Source organism: Urocitellus parryii, chromosome 1 (genome assembly GCF_045843805.1).
Source record: "Urocitellus parryii isolate mUroPar1 chromosome 1, mUroPar1.hap1, whole genome shotgun sequence".
Lineage (NCBI taxonomy): Eukaryota > Metazoa > Chordata > Mammalia > Rodentia > Sciuridae > Urocitellus > Urocitellus parryii.
This window is the reverse complement of record NC_135531.1, coordinates 38141466-38160032: the sequence shown is the minus strand read 5'-3', so window position 1 is coordinate 38160032 and position 18567 is coordinate 38141466. Positions and strand designations below refer to the sequence as shown.

Below are 18567 nucleotides of genomic sequence, written 5' to 3'. Positions count from 1 at the left end.
TGATTATAAAGATTTCCCCCTGTACTTGCTCTTGTGTAATTCCTCTGTGTACAGGTCCCACTCACTTTTCCTTCTACTATTCTAATGGCTTCTTCTGTCTCCTTTTTTTCCGCATGTTCCAGAATGATTCTTGGGGAAAGCAGTATTCATATGCACTCTTCAAAGCTATGAGCCACATGCTATGCATTGGGTATGGAGCCCAAGCCCCAGTCAGCATGTCGGACCTCTGGATCACCATGCTGAGCATGATTGTAGGGGCCACCTGCTACGCCATGTTTGTTGGTCATGCCACGGCATTAATCCAGTCTTTGGATTCTTCAAGGAGGCAGTATCAAGAGAAGGTATTTTGTTTTATCTCTTATATCTTCATCAACTAGTTAGTAAGTTGAATTAATTGTGTTCACACTAACAAATCTATTTCTGGCTATCAAAAATATAATGAGCTAAAATGGTTAAAGTAAGAAAGCACAATGTTTTGATATTTTGAGGATTCTTCAAGACAATCCCACAGCTTTCATTTATTTTTAGTTTCTATCTTGAATAATAAATTTTTAAAAATCTTATTTTGAATCCACAGAAAAACATGTTTCAAAATGCATGAAGCTGATATATAGTCTTATCATGCTTCATGTTCTATCATAGTTTAAAAATTTTATATGAAGGGATGTCCAGGGAATAGAGGAAGGAAATAGAAGGGTAAGGAGGCAGGACAGGTAAAGGGAGGAACTACAGAATGAAATTGACCAAATTTTGCTATGTATATATGTACATATGAATATAACACAGTGAATTCCAGCATTATGTGAATGTATAAAGTACCATGAAAATTTTTTTTTAAATAAATAAATAGAAGGAAGACCAGTGGAGTCGAGGAAAAGGAACAAGGGGAGGGAGGAGGGGAGGAAAGAGAAAACACTGGGGATTGAAAGGGAGCTAATTATATTCCATGCATGTATGGTTATTTCAACAAAATCCCCAATATTATGTATAACTATAATATATAAAAAATTTTGAAAAGATATATATATATATATATATATATATATATATATACATGTCTCTCTCTCTCTCTCTATATATATATATATATATATATGGACAATATTATACTGTATACCTTTCTGTAGTATAGGTTAGAAAAATGCTGACTAAATGGGGACAGGCAGTCATTGCGCATGCCCCTTTGTATTTCTCTCCATGCTCTAACCATAATTAATGTTACAATTCATACACTCAGCTGAACATATGTTGCCCTTTAGCTAGATAATTCACCACACCCTTCAGTTTTAAAAATGCATGTAAACAGCTGCTGTTGTGCATTCTTATGCACAGTGTGTTAATTAAAATGATTGTTGCTCTAAACTTTTCTCAAAAGGGAGAAAAAAATTAATTTTATGCAATGATTTAGTCATTGCATTTTTAATATGCTTAATTACTTTGGCTGGGACTAAACATTGGTTAGCAGAACACTACTAATACCTTTAACCAAATATTAGTAACTTTCTGACAAGAAAATGAGAATATTTTACACTTGAAGGAAGAACATAAAACACAGGAACTCCATTGCACATGATAGTGTATGAGGCATTTGAGCTGCCAAAAGTCATTTCTGAAAGTGATGGCTAAAATTGCTCTAGAATACTTTTAGTGAATGATAATAGCTTAATTTTCAAAACAGCATTTCAGTTGCTGTTTTATTTACAGAAGTGCTTGATACTATAATCACACAACAGGAGAAAGGAAACCTAGATATTTTATTTCCCCTGAATGTAATTACACTGCCACCATCTATTACAGTGAAGAAGTTGGTTCTTCATTACTGAGGCAATGAAAAGATTAACCACCAAAATTGTTTTTAGGTTCATTTTTAAATAAAGACTCCAGTTAAACTGTATAGAACAAAGAGCATAGTATGGGACAAGACTTTATACAATGGTAAATTTGAACTAAGGTAATATATTCAAATGAGCTTGGGGTAATTTATAGTGATTTAAGGTAAGGCTACAATATGGTATATCTGATGTTTCTCTTACACTGCTGCCTTTCCATTTCAGTTGCTTTAAATTAAAGTCCTCCTTTCCCATCTAGTTTGTTTGCATCATTGCTTCATGTTTTCTTAAAAACAAACAAATCTTAATTTTCCAGAACTCTGTTGCTTAGCACTATTTTGCACATTAAATATGTTGCCATTATTTGTATGATTTTAGGCTCATGTAAATCACATATAACCTAGGAATCCTAATTCTTTAATAATGTAGACATTTATATACAAAGATGTTGTGATCTTTGCTGTATTTCAAGTCATCAAATTATGGATCTTACCTGTGTTTGGTAAAAGGGAGGATACTTGTTAACACTGTTTTTTTTTTTTTTTATTTCTGACATTCAGACTAATTTAATCAGGAGCAGCTGGCTCAAAGAAAATATTTGTAAATATATTTGTGTCCAAATATCCCTCAACAAGTTCAGCTATAGAATATTGTACTCATTTTCTAGTCAGAATTATACTAGACAACAAAGTTCTTCAGTACTTTCTGTTAATATTTAAATTGTATTTTTATTATCTTATATGTCTATTTTTTGATTAATCTTATAGGATGACTCTGCTTAATGTATGATTGATTTGAACCTTCTGTGATTTGGCCACTTTGAGTCTTTGCTAAGTTATTATTTTTTAATTTAAGCAAAATTCTCAAAAAATTTCATCATTAACTGTTTGAAGTGTACAACATGGTGACATTTGGTCCATTCACAGTCTGGTACAACCTGCATGTCTATCTAGTTCCACCTCATATTCAACACCCCAAGAGGAGCACATTAAATAGTCAGTCCCCATGGCCTCCTCTCCCCAGCCACAGGCAAACACTTATCAGCTTTTTGTCTCTATGTTTCTGGTTCTGAATGTCTTAAAAATGTAATCTTACACTATGTAACCTCTCTAGTGTTTTCTCTACCTTGTAAAATGTATTCATGTTTCATTCCTTTCTATGGAAGCTTTATACTCAATTGTATGGATATAATAATCATGTATATTCATTCAATAGTTGATGGACATTGGGAATATTTGGAACTTTCTCTATTATGGATAGAGAATTGCCACTACTGACAATTCTGTGGAAGTATTTATTTGAGTACGTGTTTCACTTTTGGTGTATATCTAAAAGTAGAATTACTGAGCTTTAAAAATAATTCTACATTTAAACTTTTGAAGAATTGTTTAAATAGTTCTCATTGTATGTGTCTTTAGGTATTTCAGAATCTGCCACAAAAGACTTTAAAATTCATGTTGACAATATTTTCACTTTCATAAACCTGATAATAACATATTTTTATGTAAAGGAAGTAAACTTTAGCTAATATATGTTACATGTTCTTCCTTCAAATATTTTTTACTTGCCATTCAGAGTACATTGGTATTCAATCCAGTCAATTTTGCTCCAGAATTCACTCTAGTTTCTCTTACACTTTTGCCTTTTCCATTTCAGTTGCTTTTTAAATTATATATATATGACTTTAATATATATATATGTATATATATATAGAGAGAGAGACATAGATATATAAAGAGATACATATATGTATATATTTTTATATATACATTTATATGTGTGCAAACATACATATATATTACAACTCAAACATTGATTTGATTATAATTTATGCTGCTGGTTTCATGGCTTGTCATGTTTGGTATTCTACTATTTTCAGGCAGCTCCGTTTTCTTTTCCTTTCATTTAGAGAGTTTATAATGTGAGAGGGTTGGTATTATAGGATGGCTCTGTTGAATGTATGATTGATTTGCACCTTCTTTTGTGATTTGGCTACTTTGAGTTTTTACTAAATTATTATTTTGCCTCCCCCAATGTTCTGTTCTACATTACCAGGAAATTGTATAGTTTCTATAACAGGTCTAAAGAAAAAGCTCAACTTCATATTCTAAAGAAAGTGCAATTTTCTCTTCAATATTTCCTTTAATTTGACTTAATGAGATTTTTTTTCTGGGCAAATTAAATCCTCCCCAACCCCATTCATGTATTTGGGGGCCAGAAGCCAGGAGTAACTAAGGAGGCTTTGTTCATGTCCTCTTTCTTTCTCTATCATAAGCCCACGAGGAGCTGTTGTTTCTCTTCTCACCAAGGTAGAAAACAGAAGGGAAGGAAAGAGTCAGTTTTAATGTGTCTGGTATATGTGATAAGCTAGAGTCTCTGTGTGGGTCTGCAGATGATTAGTGCTAACATTTCCCTTCTGAGATCCTTTGAACTCTTTAAGTGAGATCTGTTATGTTTTCCTGCATTTCCTGGATGAGAACTGGAAAATTCTCACAGTTCATCTCCAGTCTTTGTCTGCTAGGAGTTTCTTACCCTTCCATGAGGATCTTTCAGATAGAACCCAGGAGGCAATGCTGGTCCTCCTCTATGGTTCAGATCTGGTCCACAAGGAAGCACAAATGCATCCATGCACCCTTCCCTTAGGCCATCTCTCAGGCTCCCTGCCTCCTCCATGAAACCAAGGAGAAGCCTCCATCCAGCCTTCCTTGGTGAGAGTCAGACAACTGTGTCTGCAGACTGTTAACGTGTTCTCAGATGCAATTCCAGACCCCAGACTTGTGTCTGCCAAATGTGAATCTATTTGAGATTCCCAGTGGTTTTGTTGAGGTGTTCTCTACACCCATATGAGAAAGTAGCCTTCTTACAAACTTATTGCAGAATTTGGGAAGGGATTCAGAGCAGAGCAACTGTTTTCTCTGAAAAAATCTGAGCACTAGTCCAATCAGGAAACTTCTCACTCTACCTTTAGATCTTTACATAGTGCTAATGAAGTTAAAGCCTCGAGGAATCTTGGGTCACCCTTTACAATTGTAAAACTATGTGTGAGGAAGGTTTTTCCATGACCCATATTGTGTCTCAAATTAGTTGCTCAATGAACCTGAGGCAATCTGTCCCAACTAATAAATCCTTTATGTCCTTACCTTCTGTCAAAGCCAGTACGACAGGTCATGATAATAAGTATTGTACATATATAAAACTGTGCCCTGATAAAAATAGGTTTAGAAATATTAGTAGACACAATGTTATTAAAATGTGTGTGCCATAAATTTGTGTGCCCTAAATATTCAACAAGTTATTTCTGCTCTCTATGCCAAGCCTCCATGTATTTTAAATTATTTATTTTCAAAGGAATTAGCTTTGAGAAACACCTATCTGAAAAACTCTCCACTATGACCATTCCTTTCTTTTTTAACTGACTTTAAGTTATTACCCTCTTTTATAGGTATACCTGCAGTTTTTCTTGCCTTCATGAAGTGAGACTTCTTTTGATCATCTTGTTTCATTATACTACTAGATCTTAATTCATATATTTGAATTGTTTCGTGTGATGCCTACTATTATTTTTTCTTCTTGTTTTTGCTATCAAATAATTACAGGACCAAGAATTTATGTGTGCATGTTTTCCTCTATAAAGAGCAAGGATTTTAGCACATACACATTATGAATTTAGAGAAAGATTTTCAACTTACTTTGTTATACTGATGCATATGGAAGGTTTTTAATATGGAATTTCAATATGACCAAAGAATCACTTTATTTGCAGAAATTATCAATTCCAAATATCTTAATACACTCATTAACTTACTGAAACTGGGGAGTAGATAAGTGCAAGGTAGGTAGAGAGTAAGTTGTTTAAATAGAATCTGTTTTTTTAATGGTAGAGCCAGTCTTCTACATGAATTACTATGTGTCAGTTTACCAAAATTAAAATCCTAAAAACCTCAAAAAAAAAAACCAAAAGTGATTCCATTTTGTTCATCTTGAAAAAAGTTTCTATGATGCCCATTAAACGCCTTTTGAATTTAAAGATACCTTTGTTAAAGCAGTCTCTCAACCAAGAAACCAATGGGTATGTAATCATGTGTAAAACATGGTTGAATTGTAGAATTTCATGTAATAAAGCTGAAAATATCAGAAAAGCCTGAATGACAAATATGAATGATTTTAGTTAAAGATTTATAGGTCCTTATTCTGTCCTGTAAATGAAGATCTACAGTCAGGACTATTGCATACATTTCTTATTCCATGGAACTTTTTTTTTTCCTTTTTAAATCACTCTAGTCTTTCAAGTTTGTATAAGTTAGTGATACCCCAGAGATAAAACCTGCTCTCATTTTCAAGCTATTCACATCTCATTTGCAGAATGTGAGCAGATTTCAGTTCATTTAAAATAAAGTAATTATGGTTCTTGGTAGTATGCCCTTCAAGAAGAATTTGAGTAAAGGAGTACTGGGAAACCAGCTTTTAAACTCTAAAGGATCTCTCAACCAAATCTCTTTTCCAGGCAGCTAAACACAGTTCTCTCAAAAACCCAAGAGACTCCTGCCACTGCCACACCTTTCACACTACCTCCTCACATGCTTTTAAGTCTTTCACTGTCTATATAATAAATTCTTCTCTCTATTTGGAAGGCTTTACAGTCTCCCCTGATCTTCTCAGCATATACTTATCAGTGCATTGTGTACACTCTCTTTCTAAAGAAATACAAACATCAGGATAGGAAGACCTATGCCTCTGCTGTTGTTTCAGCCGCACACACATAGAAACACCTGAGGGTGCAAAAGCACTAGAGAGGGAGTGAGAAATACGGATGTTCACAGGTGTTATTATACCAATAAGTAGGAGCAGGATTCATGATTTGAAGTTTTCTTAATGATGTCACTTGACTCTCCATAGAAGCATTGGTTGTTTACATGTAGGCAAACATCCTGCCTCAGGTGTTAACAGCAAGTACTTGATTATTTGTTTATCTATTTGGCTATTTGCCTGGGTCTCAAAATAAAACCATGTTGCTCAGGCTCATCTCTAATTCCTTGGCTCCAGTGATCCTTCTGCCTTCACCTGGAAAGTAGCTGAGACTACAGTCATACACTCCAGTGCCCCTGCTATTTGTTTATTTGTATTTTGCTTGAACACACATCATATTTTAGAAATGAATATTTCATTCTGCCTTTCCTTCTAGAACTCTGAGATAGATTACTTACTCCTGGAAGTAAAAGGCACATTATCAAAGTGCCTTTCATGAGGGTTGAAGCAATTTCTTAGTTGCTGGTTGATCAGGTGCGTTTTTCTGCTTTAGGACAAATCAGAAGCCCTTGTTTCAGGAAGATGAAGAATTTGTTGCTGCTATTATTAGTTCTAAGTGTTTGATAAAAAACAAAAACAGAAACAAAAAATATTCACATGACTCAATTCACGGTTGAGCAAAGAGCAACAGTTTAGAATAATGCCTATGATCATTATAGTGTTATTTAATCAAAACAGAAAAATATATGTTACATCCTCTTTTATAAAACTCTTTTGACTTATATCAGGAAATTAATCAGCTGGGCTGCTAATTTGGTTTAAAGATTTTGTAAGATATATAGTATTTGTTTTCAGAAGAATGGAAGTCTCTGAAATTATAATGATCATGACCTCAGAAAATCTTATCAACCCAGAGCTTAAATAAATAATGTTTTCATACCCTAATTGTCATTGAGATCATTCATAATGGGAAGAGACAGCTTTGAAATCAGGTGGTTTCAACAAAACAATTTCACTTAGTTTCCTTCATAATTCCTCATAATGTTTTTTTTTCTCCCTTTACAAATGAAACTGCCATAAGCAGGATTCCACATGGTTCCCTAATTAGTTTGGAAATTTTCCGTGAGGTCACACCATATACTTGCTTTTTTTGGCCTTAAATTAATGAACTGTATGTTAAATTCTTAGAACTGCCAAATAGTCTCAGGAAGGTCCTAGAGCTGGAAATCTCTGTGAAATTCTCTCAGAAAAAAAAAAAAAAAAAAAAACTGCAGTGTGATAACCTTGGGTTAGCTGCATGTAATCACTTGAACTGCTACAAACCAGGCTTCTGGTAGAGCAGTGATATTACAGATACTCATTTGGGAAAATGCATCCACTCTAAGTGCTGTTTTAAAGATTTGAACAAGTTAAGGGGGAAAGCAAGCCTGTTAATTACACTAAAAAGAAAAAGAATTTTGCCCACTGCAAATCACCTATACCACTGATTTCTGACTTTTATATTTTGAAATAACTCACTGGGGGATATTGTGTCCGCTTTTCCTTAGTGAAAGCTTCTATACTAATACTCTATGTTCCATGTTGAACCCTCCCACCTGTGTATTGTATGTATCCATGGTTTCAGAACCATGAAAAGTGCTAAAGATTTGTCCTCACTAAGCCTTCTTTTGTTCTTTGCGGTTTATAGCACATTATAGCTTTTTAATAATGGCTGTAGAGTTCCATTTTGTTTTCTTTTATTGATTGATCTATAGATTTATGTTTTTAGAAATTTCGAATGTTCATTTGAACTCACACCCTAATTTTTTTTCTTTAAAGTGTTTGTTTTTGGTGTATGTTCCTCATGTACCATAAATTGTAAATACACTGTGAAGCACTTTCACAGGACAGATGCTGGTCACTGGGGAACCACTAACATTATAAGAGTCCCCAGTGTAAAAGACTCACCCTCTCATCCTGCATCTGACTTGTATTTGGTTGGGCAGATCACTGGGATCCACTGGAAATGGGTTTTGAATTATGCTGAGGAAATCAGCAGGCAGAGGTAATCACCATGGGAGAACTGCCCCAGAAAGAAGCCCTAATTTTGAGAGGATTCCTTGTAGACAGGAATAAAGTATGCAAAGGTGGGAATATTTGGGAAAACTGAATTATTTAATTTGAATAAAGCAAAAACTACCTTTCTGGGGAGAGTGTGAAAGAAACCTCTGCAATGTATCACCTAAGAATAATTTTAAGTGCTGGAATGCTGAACTTGTACAATAGAAAAAAATTACATCATAAACAGGAAGTGATAGAACACAAATGTATTGTGCAGGAAAGTCAGCATTGTAAGTAGATAGAGACAACTCTAATAAATAACTGGATACAGAACTATTTTATGAGTAGGATCCAAATAATCTTCAAAAAAATGTATCAAGTGAGTTGAGTATCAGATTTTTTTTTTACCTATTAAAACACATTTATTTAATGCTCGCTATATATGATGTCTTGTAATAGTTTCTTACGGTGAGCAAAAACTCTCATCAAGTTTCTTATGGCATTATGCATGGGAAGGGAGGTTAAGAACACCCAATAACATGATTCACAGAAAGCATGACACTATTAGAAAAATTTTCCAAGTGAAATTAAGTGAAAGGAAAAATATGAGAAGAGATTTTAAAACTTTGATTTAATTCATATGAGATGCAATGGGGTGGAAAAAATGTTTTAGAACAGGTCTAGAGGATGATTAGAAGGAAGATATTGAAGTGAGCCAAATAGGCAAAGCACATGGAGGTATGAAGAAGCTTTCTACAATTCAAAAACAGGCAGAAGTAAAGTATGACTGAAGTACAAAGGCAAAATGAGGCAGGAGAGACTTACAAGAATCAGATTAGGAGGGACTGTGTAACCTGAGTTCACCATGTTGTATTTTAGCCAGAAAAATGAAAGATTGGGTAAAAATTTGAAATGCAACAGTGGTTAAAATATTTGTGTTTTCAAAATTTAAATGAAAGCTGGGTATGGAGGTGCCCCCGCCTATAATCCCAGTGGCTCCAGAGGCTGAGGCAGGAGGATCACAGGTTCAAAGCCAGCCTTGGCAAAAATTTAGCAAGGTCCTAAACAAATTAGAGAGGCCCTGTCTCAATATAAAAATATAAAAATGGGTGGGGATATGGTTCAGTGATTAAACACTCCTGGGTTTAATCTATACTACAATAAATAAAATAAAGTAAAATATATAAAATTTTAACGAATATCAGTCAACCATGTATATAAATAGATTAAAAGAAAGCAAAAATTGCTGAAGATTCCCTGGCGTTATGCAAGTCATCCAGTGTTAACTTGCAGAAATCCAACAAAGATTTCAATCTTAACAGGTGAAAATATTAAACATACCATCCCAGAAGGATAAATAATACTTATGGGAAATCACCAGCATCTATAAGAAGGAGACACAACTCTTTAATGACTTAAGGATCTATGTAGTTTTATAAATAAAATTTGGGCAATGAGAGAAGTCAGGTCAATGGGGTTCCTCTGCTACAGATGGCCATTTATAGATACAGTCTCTTCCAAGTTGTTCCCCCACTAGCCTTTGGAACAGTGCCTTCAAAATTGTAGTGTACATCATAATTATCTGAAGAGCTTGGGTAAACAGATTTGTGAGATCTATTCCCAAAATCTGGGAATAGATTAAAAATCTGAGGTGGGGCCTGAGAATTTGCATTTTCAACAAGATCTCAAATACTGCTGCCCCTGGTGTCCCAATCCCTTAGGGACTTTTTCTTTTCTGAATGTTTGAAGCTGTGCTATAGATGTGAATTAAGAGAAACCTACACAACAATCTACTCACACTCCAATGATGGAAATTTAGACATATTTCTACTCAAGGAGGCTGAGAAATTTAATCTAAGTGAACAGCTCCATGACCAACTAAAATCTATAACTAGAGGGAAGAAGCAGAGAAAAGATCTAGGTGGAAAAATAGTGATTTCAGCCAGAGAGATAAAAAACAAAAAGGGCGAGGTAGGTAGGAAAATGCTTGGGATTCCCTAGGTAATTCATGCACTTTGAATGGGCATGGCGTATTTGAAAAATCCTAGTACATATAAAATCCAAAATAATTTGTATTGTGTTTGATGACAAATGGAGAACCATTGAGTCTCTGAATTAAACGGCCTGACTCTGTAAGAAGATAATTGAAGATAAGGAATGGGAAAATAAACGGAAGGAGAGGTAGTGGCAGAATAAAATGTAGACAAGAACTTATGTCTTCTATCCATCCTTCTTTTATTAAGCCTGGAATTTGTTATCTAGAATGCATTATCTACCAGGAGTAATGGAGTACCTTTAAGTAAAACATTAGTGGAATGTATTTTCTTTATTAACAACGATATCACTGTTACTAAAAAGTTCATGATTTAAAGAAAATATATGTATGAAGCTCTTTATTTACCATGAATTTTCTGAATCCGAATCACTAACAGATTTTCTCTCCCATTTACAAATAATAAATTATTTTGTAAAACAAAATAACAATGTGCCCATTCGTCATAATTAATATGATAATTACTTGGTAGAGTCAGAATTTTTTTTGTTTGAAAAATATATGAAATAAGAAATCGTTTATGTTGAACTAAAGAGATTAAAAATCTGAATTTTAAAAACCCTTAAAACTGTTGACACCCAAATGAAGCCATTTAAATCACTTTGATACAAAATATTTTCAAGTTTTTTTTAACTAGAGCAATATACTACTTAATGGGTACATACGTATATTCAGGTGATAATATAAGATAAAGGACTAGATCTCACATTCATTGCTTAAGCTTTGGCAAGTAAAATTACCTTAGAAAATTATATTCATTTAAAAAGATTTTTGTTATCCTTCTACCTTATTATTATTAAAAATTAATGAACTAAAATTTTTGAAAGTCAGTTAAGCAATTGAGGGAAAAACTCTATGAAAATATCTCATTAGTATATCAATAAAAATGGTCTTCAATTTTAGTATAATAATTTTATTAGCTGTCATTTAGAGAGGATTCATCGTGTCTATTAAATGAAATAGATTGAATGATTTCTTCCAATGAGAACATAAAAAGACTGAATCAAATTTTAATATCTAATTTCTTTTACTTCATTTAAGTGGTGTGTTGATCATTGGAGCACGGAATCCTTTTAAGTTGTTTACAGAAACATCTTGCATGTTTTGCTTTTCTGAATAACTCTACTCCTGAACAGAATGCAAAAACAGCACAAGCTGCTAAAGATAGATCACAGAGAGGACTGAGAAGGAAAAAAAGAAAGAAAAGTAGATCTACAACAAAAAGAGGGAACAGAAAAATGACATATACAATATTCAACAGCAAAAACATCAGAATCACCATGGTACCATACACAGCAGGATGGTCCAGATAGTAGGTAACTGGTTTCCATCAAGCTTTGGTAGAAAACTCCTTTCTCTCATCTGTGCTTCTCCAAATTTTGATCAATTTATCTTTTTTTTTTTTTTAACTACAATGAGCATTTATTTTGTTTTGGTAACAGGCAGATTGCAGAGCTGAGCTGGCCCAGGAATGAGATTTGAAGAGACTGAATCAAAGAATGCATGCACACAGTACAAATACAACCTTTCTTTTATAAATTTACTATTTTATTCATTTATTTTATTGGTTCTTTTTAGTTATACCTGGCAGTAGAATTCATTCTGATATAATTATACAAGCACAGAATATATCTTATTCTAATTAGCACCCCATTCCTATGGATGTACACTATGGTGGGATTCACTATGCTGTATTCACATAAATACATAGGAGAATTATTTTCAGTTCATTCCACTGTCTTTCCTTTTCCTATGCCCCCTCCATTTCCTTCATTCCCCTTTATTTAATCTACTGAATATCAATTATTTCCCTCTCTCCTTATGGTTCGTTAGCTTCCATGTATCAGTGAAAATATTTGACCTTTGGCTTTTGGGAATAAATTTATTTCACTTAGCATGTTAGTCTCCAGATCCATACATTTACTTGAAAATTTCATGAAGTCACTCTTTTCAGGACTGAGTAATACTCCGTTGTGTATATATACCACATTTTCTTTATCCATTCATCTGTTGAAGGGCACCTAGATTGTTTCCATACTTAGCTATTGTGATGTGACCTTTCTTAAACAGCCCTATGGTGCTCAAGCAGAAGGCGATAATTTTGCAAACATTTTATTTTTAATTGCATTCTCTATTTAATTTCTACACATTTTCCTCATTTTTAGAGGATTTAAAAGCTAGCAGTATGTTTTATAACCATTGAAACACTGTTAAGTAGGTGATAAGATTGTTTAAAATATCAGGGATATTTACAATCTACACCAGATTTGAGAAAAATATAAATTAGATTTCATTGTACTGAAATATGTTAAAATGTTTTTAAGTGGTGAAAGGGTTAAAACCTTAATTGCCTGGAAGTTTTCCTAATGGAAACATTTAATTGCCTGAGTGATTGACTCATTCTTTCCAGATTCCTGGCAATAATGTGATAGATCCCCAGTCAAGCAAGCCCCAGGAAATGATAAGTTGAAGAAATTTCAATATTAAAAAAAAAATTGAATTTACAGGTCAATTCTTTTTCTTAAAATAATTTAGATGACTAGTTTCTGAACTTCAAAAAATAATAAAATATTCTTTATTCAATTACAGTGATAATCTCTTCTATTATCCATCTGAAAAATCTATCATTAGGTATAGTAGATCTTTATATTTTTTATTAAAGTATTAAAAATAGCATTTATTTTTAACCCAGTTTTAGATATTAACTAGAATTTCAATTCACAATATAATAAAGAATCCAAACAAAAATAATTGTATGATGACTATGAATGTGTATGGAACTCACTAAAATTGTAACATACCTAGATTTTAATTTAATTACCATCCAGATAACTAATGCTACTTAGAAGTGATATAAATAATTTTGTAGTTTAAAGCTACCAGATTAAAATTTTGATGCCTCTGGTATTGGAAAGGAAATTTTCATTTTAAGCATTCTTATTATGATATTATTCTCAATTCATATTTTAGAGATTAAAAAATTCTGAGGTATAGAGAGATTAAATTATATCCCACATAACTAACAGTGTGGTAATAATATAAAACAGCATTCTCATTTTCCAGTCCAATGTGTTTTGGAGAAATGCAGAGGTAATAGACAAATTAAAATTTTTAGAAGTACTTTGCAAATCAGAATTTGCATTTCTCTTATAACCTTGGAAAATAGACCATAGCATCTTAACTTTGAAAATTATTATTTTAAGATTTTTGAATTTGTATAAACAATGTTAGTTGAAAAATATCAAACATTTCAGGAGTAGGATAATTAAATTCTTCCCTGGTTGTTCACCTGTGTATATTAATCTAGGCACTAAGAGGGCAGTGCATTCAAATACAAAACAACTGTGACTTCAAGTGTTATATTTTGCCCCCCGTGTTTGGGTGTATAAGCAATGAATTTTCACTCTAGAAAATTGATTTTTGTGAGTTTCATTGACTTAAAATGATATGTCAAAGATTTCATATTGTCCCAAAGTTTTTGTTTGAGTGCATTGGATGTGACACTGACATCATTTAGATGTACATGAGGGTTCTTAATATCCAATTACATTCATCCATCAGATTTGTACACAGAACTTTGATATACTGGAAGGGAAATGTACTTGGCCTTGTAAGCAGCTTAACAAAATACCTAGTTCTACACAGAGATCTAAAGGGAAACATGAGAACATAATGTGGCTATTGAGCTTTTATCATCATAATTCCCCTAGCAAACTCTTCGAGGAGTTATTTATTTTTATACTTAGCAGGTAGAAAAACAGTAAAATTGGTATAAAATTTATTCAGGACATAGAGTATTTCACTGTTTAAGAATTTAAATACATACAATCAATTTCATAGATTTTTTATAGCAATTTTTCTTTTTTTTTTTTTCATGGAACAGAAGCTTGTGGAAAAAACTACTTTGTTTTACAAAAGAAATAGGATGATTACTTATTCTTTAATATTTTACTATTAAAATGTTTCTGAAAATGTTAAATATTTCCAACATGTCTTAGAAATAACTTGAGTTATTTTAAGTGTTAGAAAGTGGGTAGTTTTCATATTTTATCATGGAATTATATGTATTGAAGATTTTTAGATTATGTACTTATATTTTAAAATACATTGTTAATTATTTAGGGAAAATTAGCACCAAAATTACATATAAAAAGATGTGGTGGTAGTAAAATGTATCAAAGAAATCATGAAATAGTGATCTGTACCAAATTACCAGAATATTTGAATGATACAACTGTTGCATTGAACACAATGTTTAATATAATTGTCCATGTAAGTTGGTTGTTACATCAAAAGTGGAGTTTTCATCATCAGGCTGAACTGGGTTTGAAATCCACCTCTTCTCCTTAACTGAGTGACCAAAACACATCAAATGATCTCTTCGACAATCTTTTTCTTCATTCCCAGCAAGGGAGTGAATTAGTTTTAGCCAATAGACTTTACAAACTAAGTGTGATGACTTAAAAAAAAAAATCCTGTATAGTTTTTTTTTTTCATTGATCCTTTTCAAATGTCTGATGACCATTTTTTTGTAATATATAATTCACATATATAGAGGATACAATTGAAAATAGAATTTTTTCTTGGCTCCATTGTTTCCATAAGGGTGTTGGGGGCACTCAAGAATAGACAGTCTTTGCAGAAGTTTATAATACAAGTTTCTACTTTTTCTGAGAATTTATCAGAGTTTTCAAGAAAATATTATTTTCAAAAGCATCAGGTTTTACAGGGCATACTCCTTATTTAACACTTTATTAACAGTCTATGTTCCTCATTTCTGTACTTGCTAATCTTATAATTATTATTCAGATTCTTACAAAAATTTTTTAGAGAAATTGTATAAAAAAATTTAGCTTTTTCCCTTGAAAGGAACTTTGTGCAATATCATAACTACTCTCCTCTGAAGAAAAAGTCTGTATGATTCAGTGTAGCTGAAGATAGCTGCTAATAATCATTGTACGCACAGAACACTTATCTTGTCTGTGACATTTTCTCTGGAAAAGGAAATAACATTTAATATTTTTTCTAGTTTTACATAAAGTAAAGGAATTAACCTCACTTTGAACAAGCAACAGGATGTCCTAATCTTTTGGTTGCAGGCAATTTCCTGTTTTTGAAGTAATAGAAAAATTTCCTTATAATCCTTGCCACTGCGTTAGTCAGCTTTCCTTCCTTGTAACTAAATACCTGAGATAATTAACTTAAAAAGAGGCAAGGGTTACTTGTCTCATGAGTTTAGAGGTTCCAGTCCATGATCAGTCAGACCCATTGCGTTTAAGAATGTGGTGAGGTGGCACATCATTGTGGGTGAATGTGGTGGAGCAAAACTGCTCACCTCAAGGCCATGAAGGGAACCAGGAGGGGGATCAGCATCCCACTAACCATTTCAAGGGCATGTCCTCAATAACCTAGCAACCTTTCCCTAAGCCCCACTTCATAAAGATTCCAACCACTCCCAATTCAAGCCATTTGTTAAAGCACATGGGGAGCCAGACCCCACTGTAAACCCAGAGGCTCAGGAGGCTGTGATAGGAGGATCACGAGTTCAAAAGCCAGCCTCAGCAAAAGTGAAGCACTGAACAACTCAGTGAGAGCCTGTCTCTAAATAAAAAATACAAAATAGGGCTGGGGATGCCAATGTGACTCAGTGGTTGAGTGACCCTGAGTTCAATCCCTGGTACCAAAAAACAAACAAACATACAAACAAACAAAAAATGGGGATTGAGGACACATTCAGTATCCAAATAATAGCAGCCACCATGATATACTACTACTGAATGTATAATATATAAAAAGGAGATACAAGTCTAACAGGAGGATAACGTGGGCAGGGAATTAGTGGGTTTTTCATCTGGTGTCAGGGCCCTGAAACTTTATGATCTTTAGTTTTTCCTAAAATTTGTGTCAGTGTTAAGACATTTGCAACAGTAAATTTGTCATTTTTACTACGATTTTTTCTGATTAAAAAAGTACCTACTACAAAAAAATTTAACAACCAGTAACTTGGTTATATGGAATAGTGTGTCCCATAATTTAACTACCTATATAACCTAAGTGTTTCCAGAATGTTTTCTCAGCATACAGTCGATATCCATAGAAATATGAGCAGATCCATCCTCTTCCAATTTGTTCTTCAAGTTCTTAATATTTTACTATCTTCCGTGTCTTAGAGAGAGAGGGAGAGGGAGAGGGAGAGGGAGAGGGAGAGGGAGAGGGAGAGGGAGAGGGAGAGGGAGAGGGAGAGGGAGAGGGAGAGGGAGAGGGAGAGAGAGAGAGAGAGAGAGAGAGAGAGAGAGAGAGAGAGAGATATTTTTCTTTTACTGAGATATGCAACTATCACCATTATCAATTTCCAGGACCTTTTCACCATCTCAAATAGAAGGCTCTATATCCATTAAACAATAACTAACCTATTTCCTCTTGTTTTTTGTCACTAATTTTTAGATGCAGTCATATTTCTGCTACCAAGTAGAAGTTCAATAAATTAGCAGATACATCAATAAAAAATGGAATCTGAAATTGTGTTCTTCAGTGTTACTCAAACCCCTTATTACACTTTCCATGGAGATGTTTGTTAGTCAAAACATTCTTCATAAATCTTATATGTACATATCTTTGTTGGATAACAACTTGTACTTATATCCTTTCTTTGAGAATGTATATAAAAGTACAGGGAATTTCATAAGGCATTAATGAGAACTGAGAGATACGTCATTGCTTTAGATTGGCTTATTATGGAAACAAAAGGTATTTTTTAAAAAATAATGACATACAAGGCTTAATCCAGGCCGTTCCCTTTCATTTCCTTTATATGGCTTCACATATTAAAAAAGAAAACTCACTAAACATAATTTTAACATTAAGAGAAAACTTGTAAGATATACAGTCCAGGGACTGTATAAAGTTAAAATTGTCATAAATGACATTTCATATTAAAGGGAAGACATCATAAAATTGAACATGAGAAAATAGAAACCAATGCCTGTGTCCCAACATTGTAAAAATAAGCAGTGAGTGGATGCATGCCTGGGTAGATGAATGGCCAGCTGTCATGTAGAGACCTTCGCTAGGGAGAAGTGTCCTTCAGCTCTTAACGAGGGCTCAAGGACATGCTCTCATGTTGGCTAGCTCTGGCCTTGTCTTCACTTTCAGTTGGAGGACACACTGCTGTTCCAGAGGGGACAGTTCTCCCTTCCTAGGTGCATTTTCCGAATACCTCTTTGTGGAGACTTGTGAAGAAAATTGATGCTCTCATTTATTCTTTATGATACTTAGCAGAAACATGAAACTCTGACCCAAGAATTCGTAAGAACTGAAGAATAATAAAATATATTAAAGAGTAGGATGGCTGTGGAGATAATAAAAAAGGCTGCTGATTAGGAATACAGAGACTTGGTTTGCTCCTGACATTTACTGACTAGATGTAAAACTGGTGAAAATGAGTTTGCCACTCTGGGCTTTATTTGCTTTTCCTCAACTGTGAAATGAGAGGATGGGAAACAATTATTTCTGTGGTGCTCTCCAGCTCTGAATGTCTCTTTTTATACTAACTATATGTTAATCTCCCCTTGGATAATCCAAAAGGCACTCTAAATGTCTTTGGGGTCATCTTTATGCACATAATTCATTACTGTATAGTGCAGGGTAAGGAGATCCCCTTTGTGAAAATTATCTCACTGCTTTTATTCTATATAAATGACTTGTAGAGCTTATGCTAACAATTATTTCTAAAATTAAATGTCGTCTTTCTATATGACCCTCTGGGGAGACCTTCTCCCACTAGTTTTGGTTTCAGAACCACAAGCTGATTTGTTATGGCAAGACACATTTACTTTAACACCCAGTCACATAATTTCAAGTAAGTCAGTCACTAACCACAAATAATTAGACTACAACGCC

General features: G+C 33.6%; 1 protein-coding gene across 1 annotated transcript in view; it reads left to right on the top strand.

The window, feature by feature from the left end:
* Positions 1–18567, top strand: part of Hcn1 (hyperpolarization activated cyclic nucleotide gated potassium channel 1) — a 367811-nt gene that overhangs the window by 253948 nt on the left and 95296 nt on the right. The window contains exon 4 of the mRNA XM_026385948.2: positions 123–341. Coding sequence (XP_026241733.1) covers positions 123–341 — 219 coding nt within the window. The remainder of the gene's footprint in view (positions 1–122; positions 342–18567) is intronic.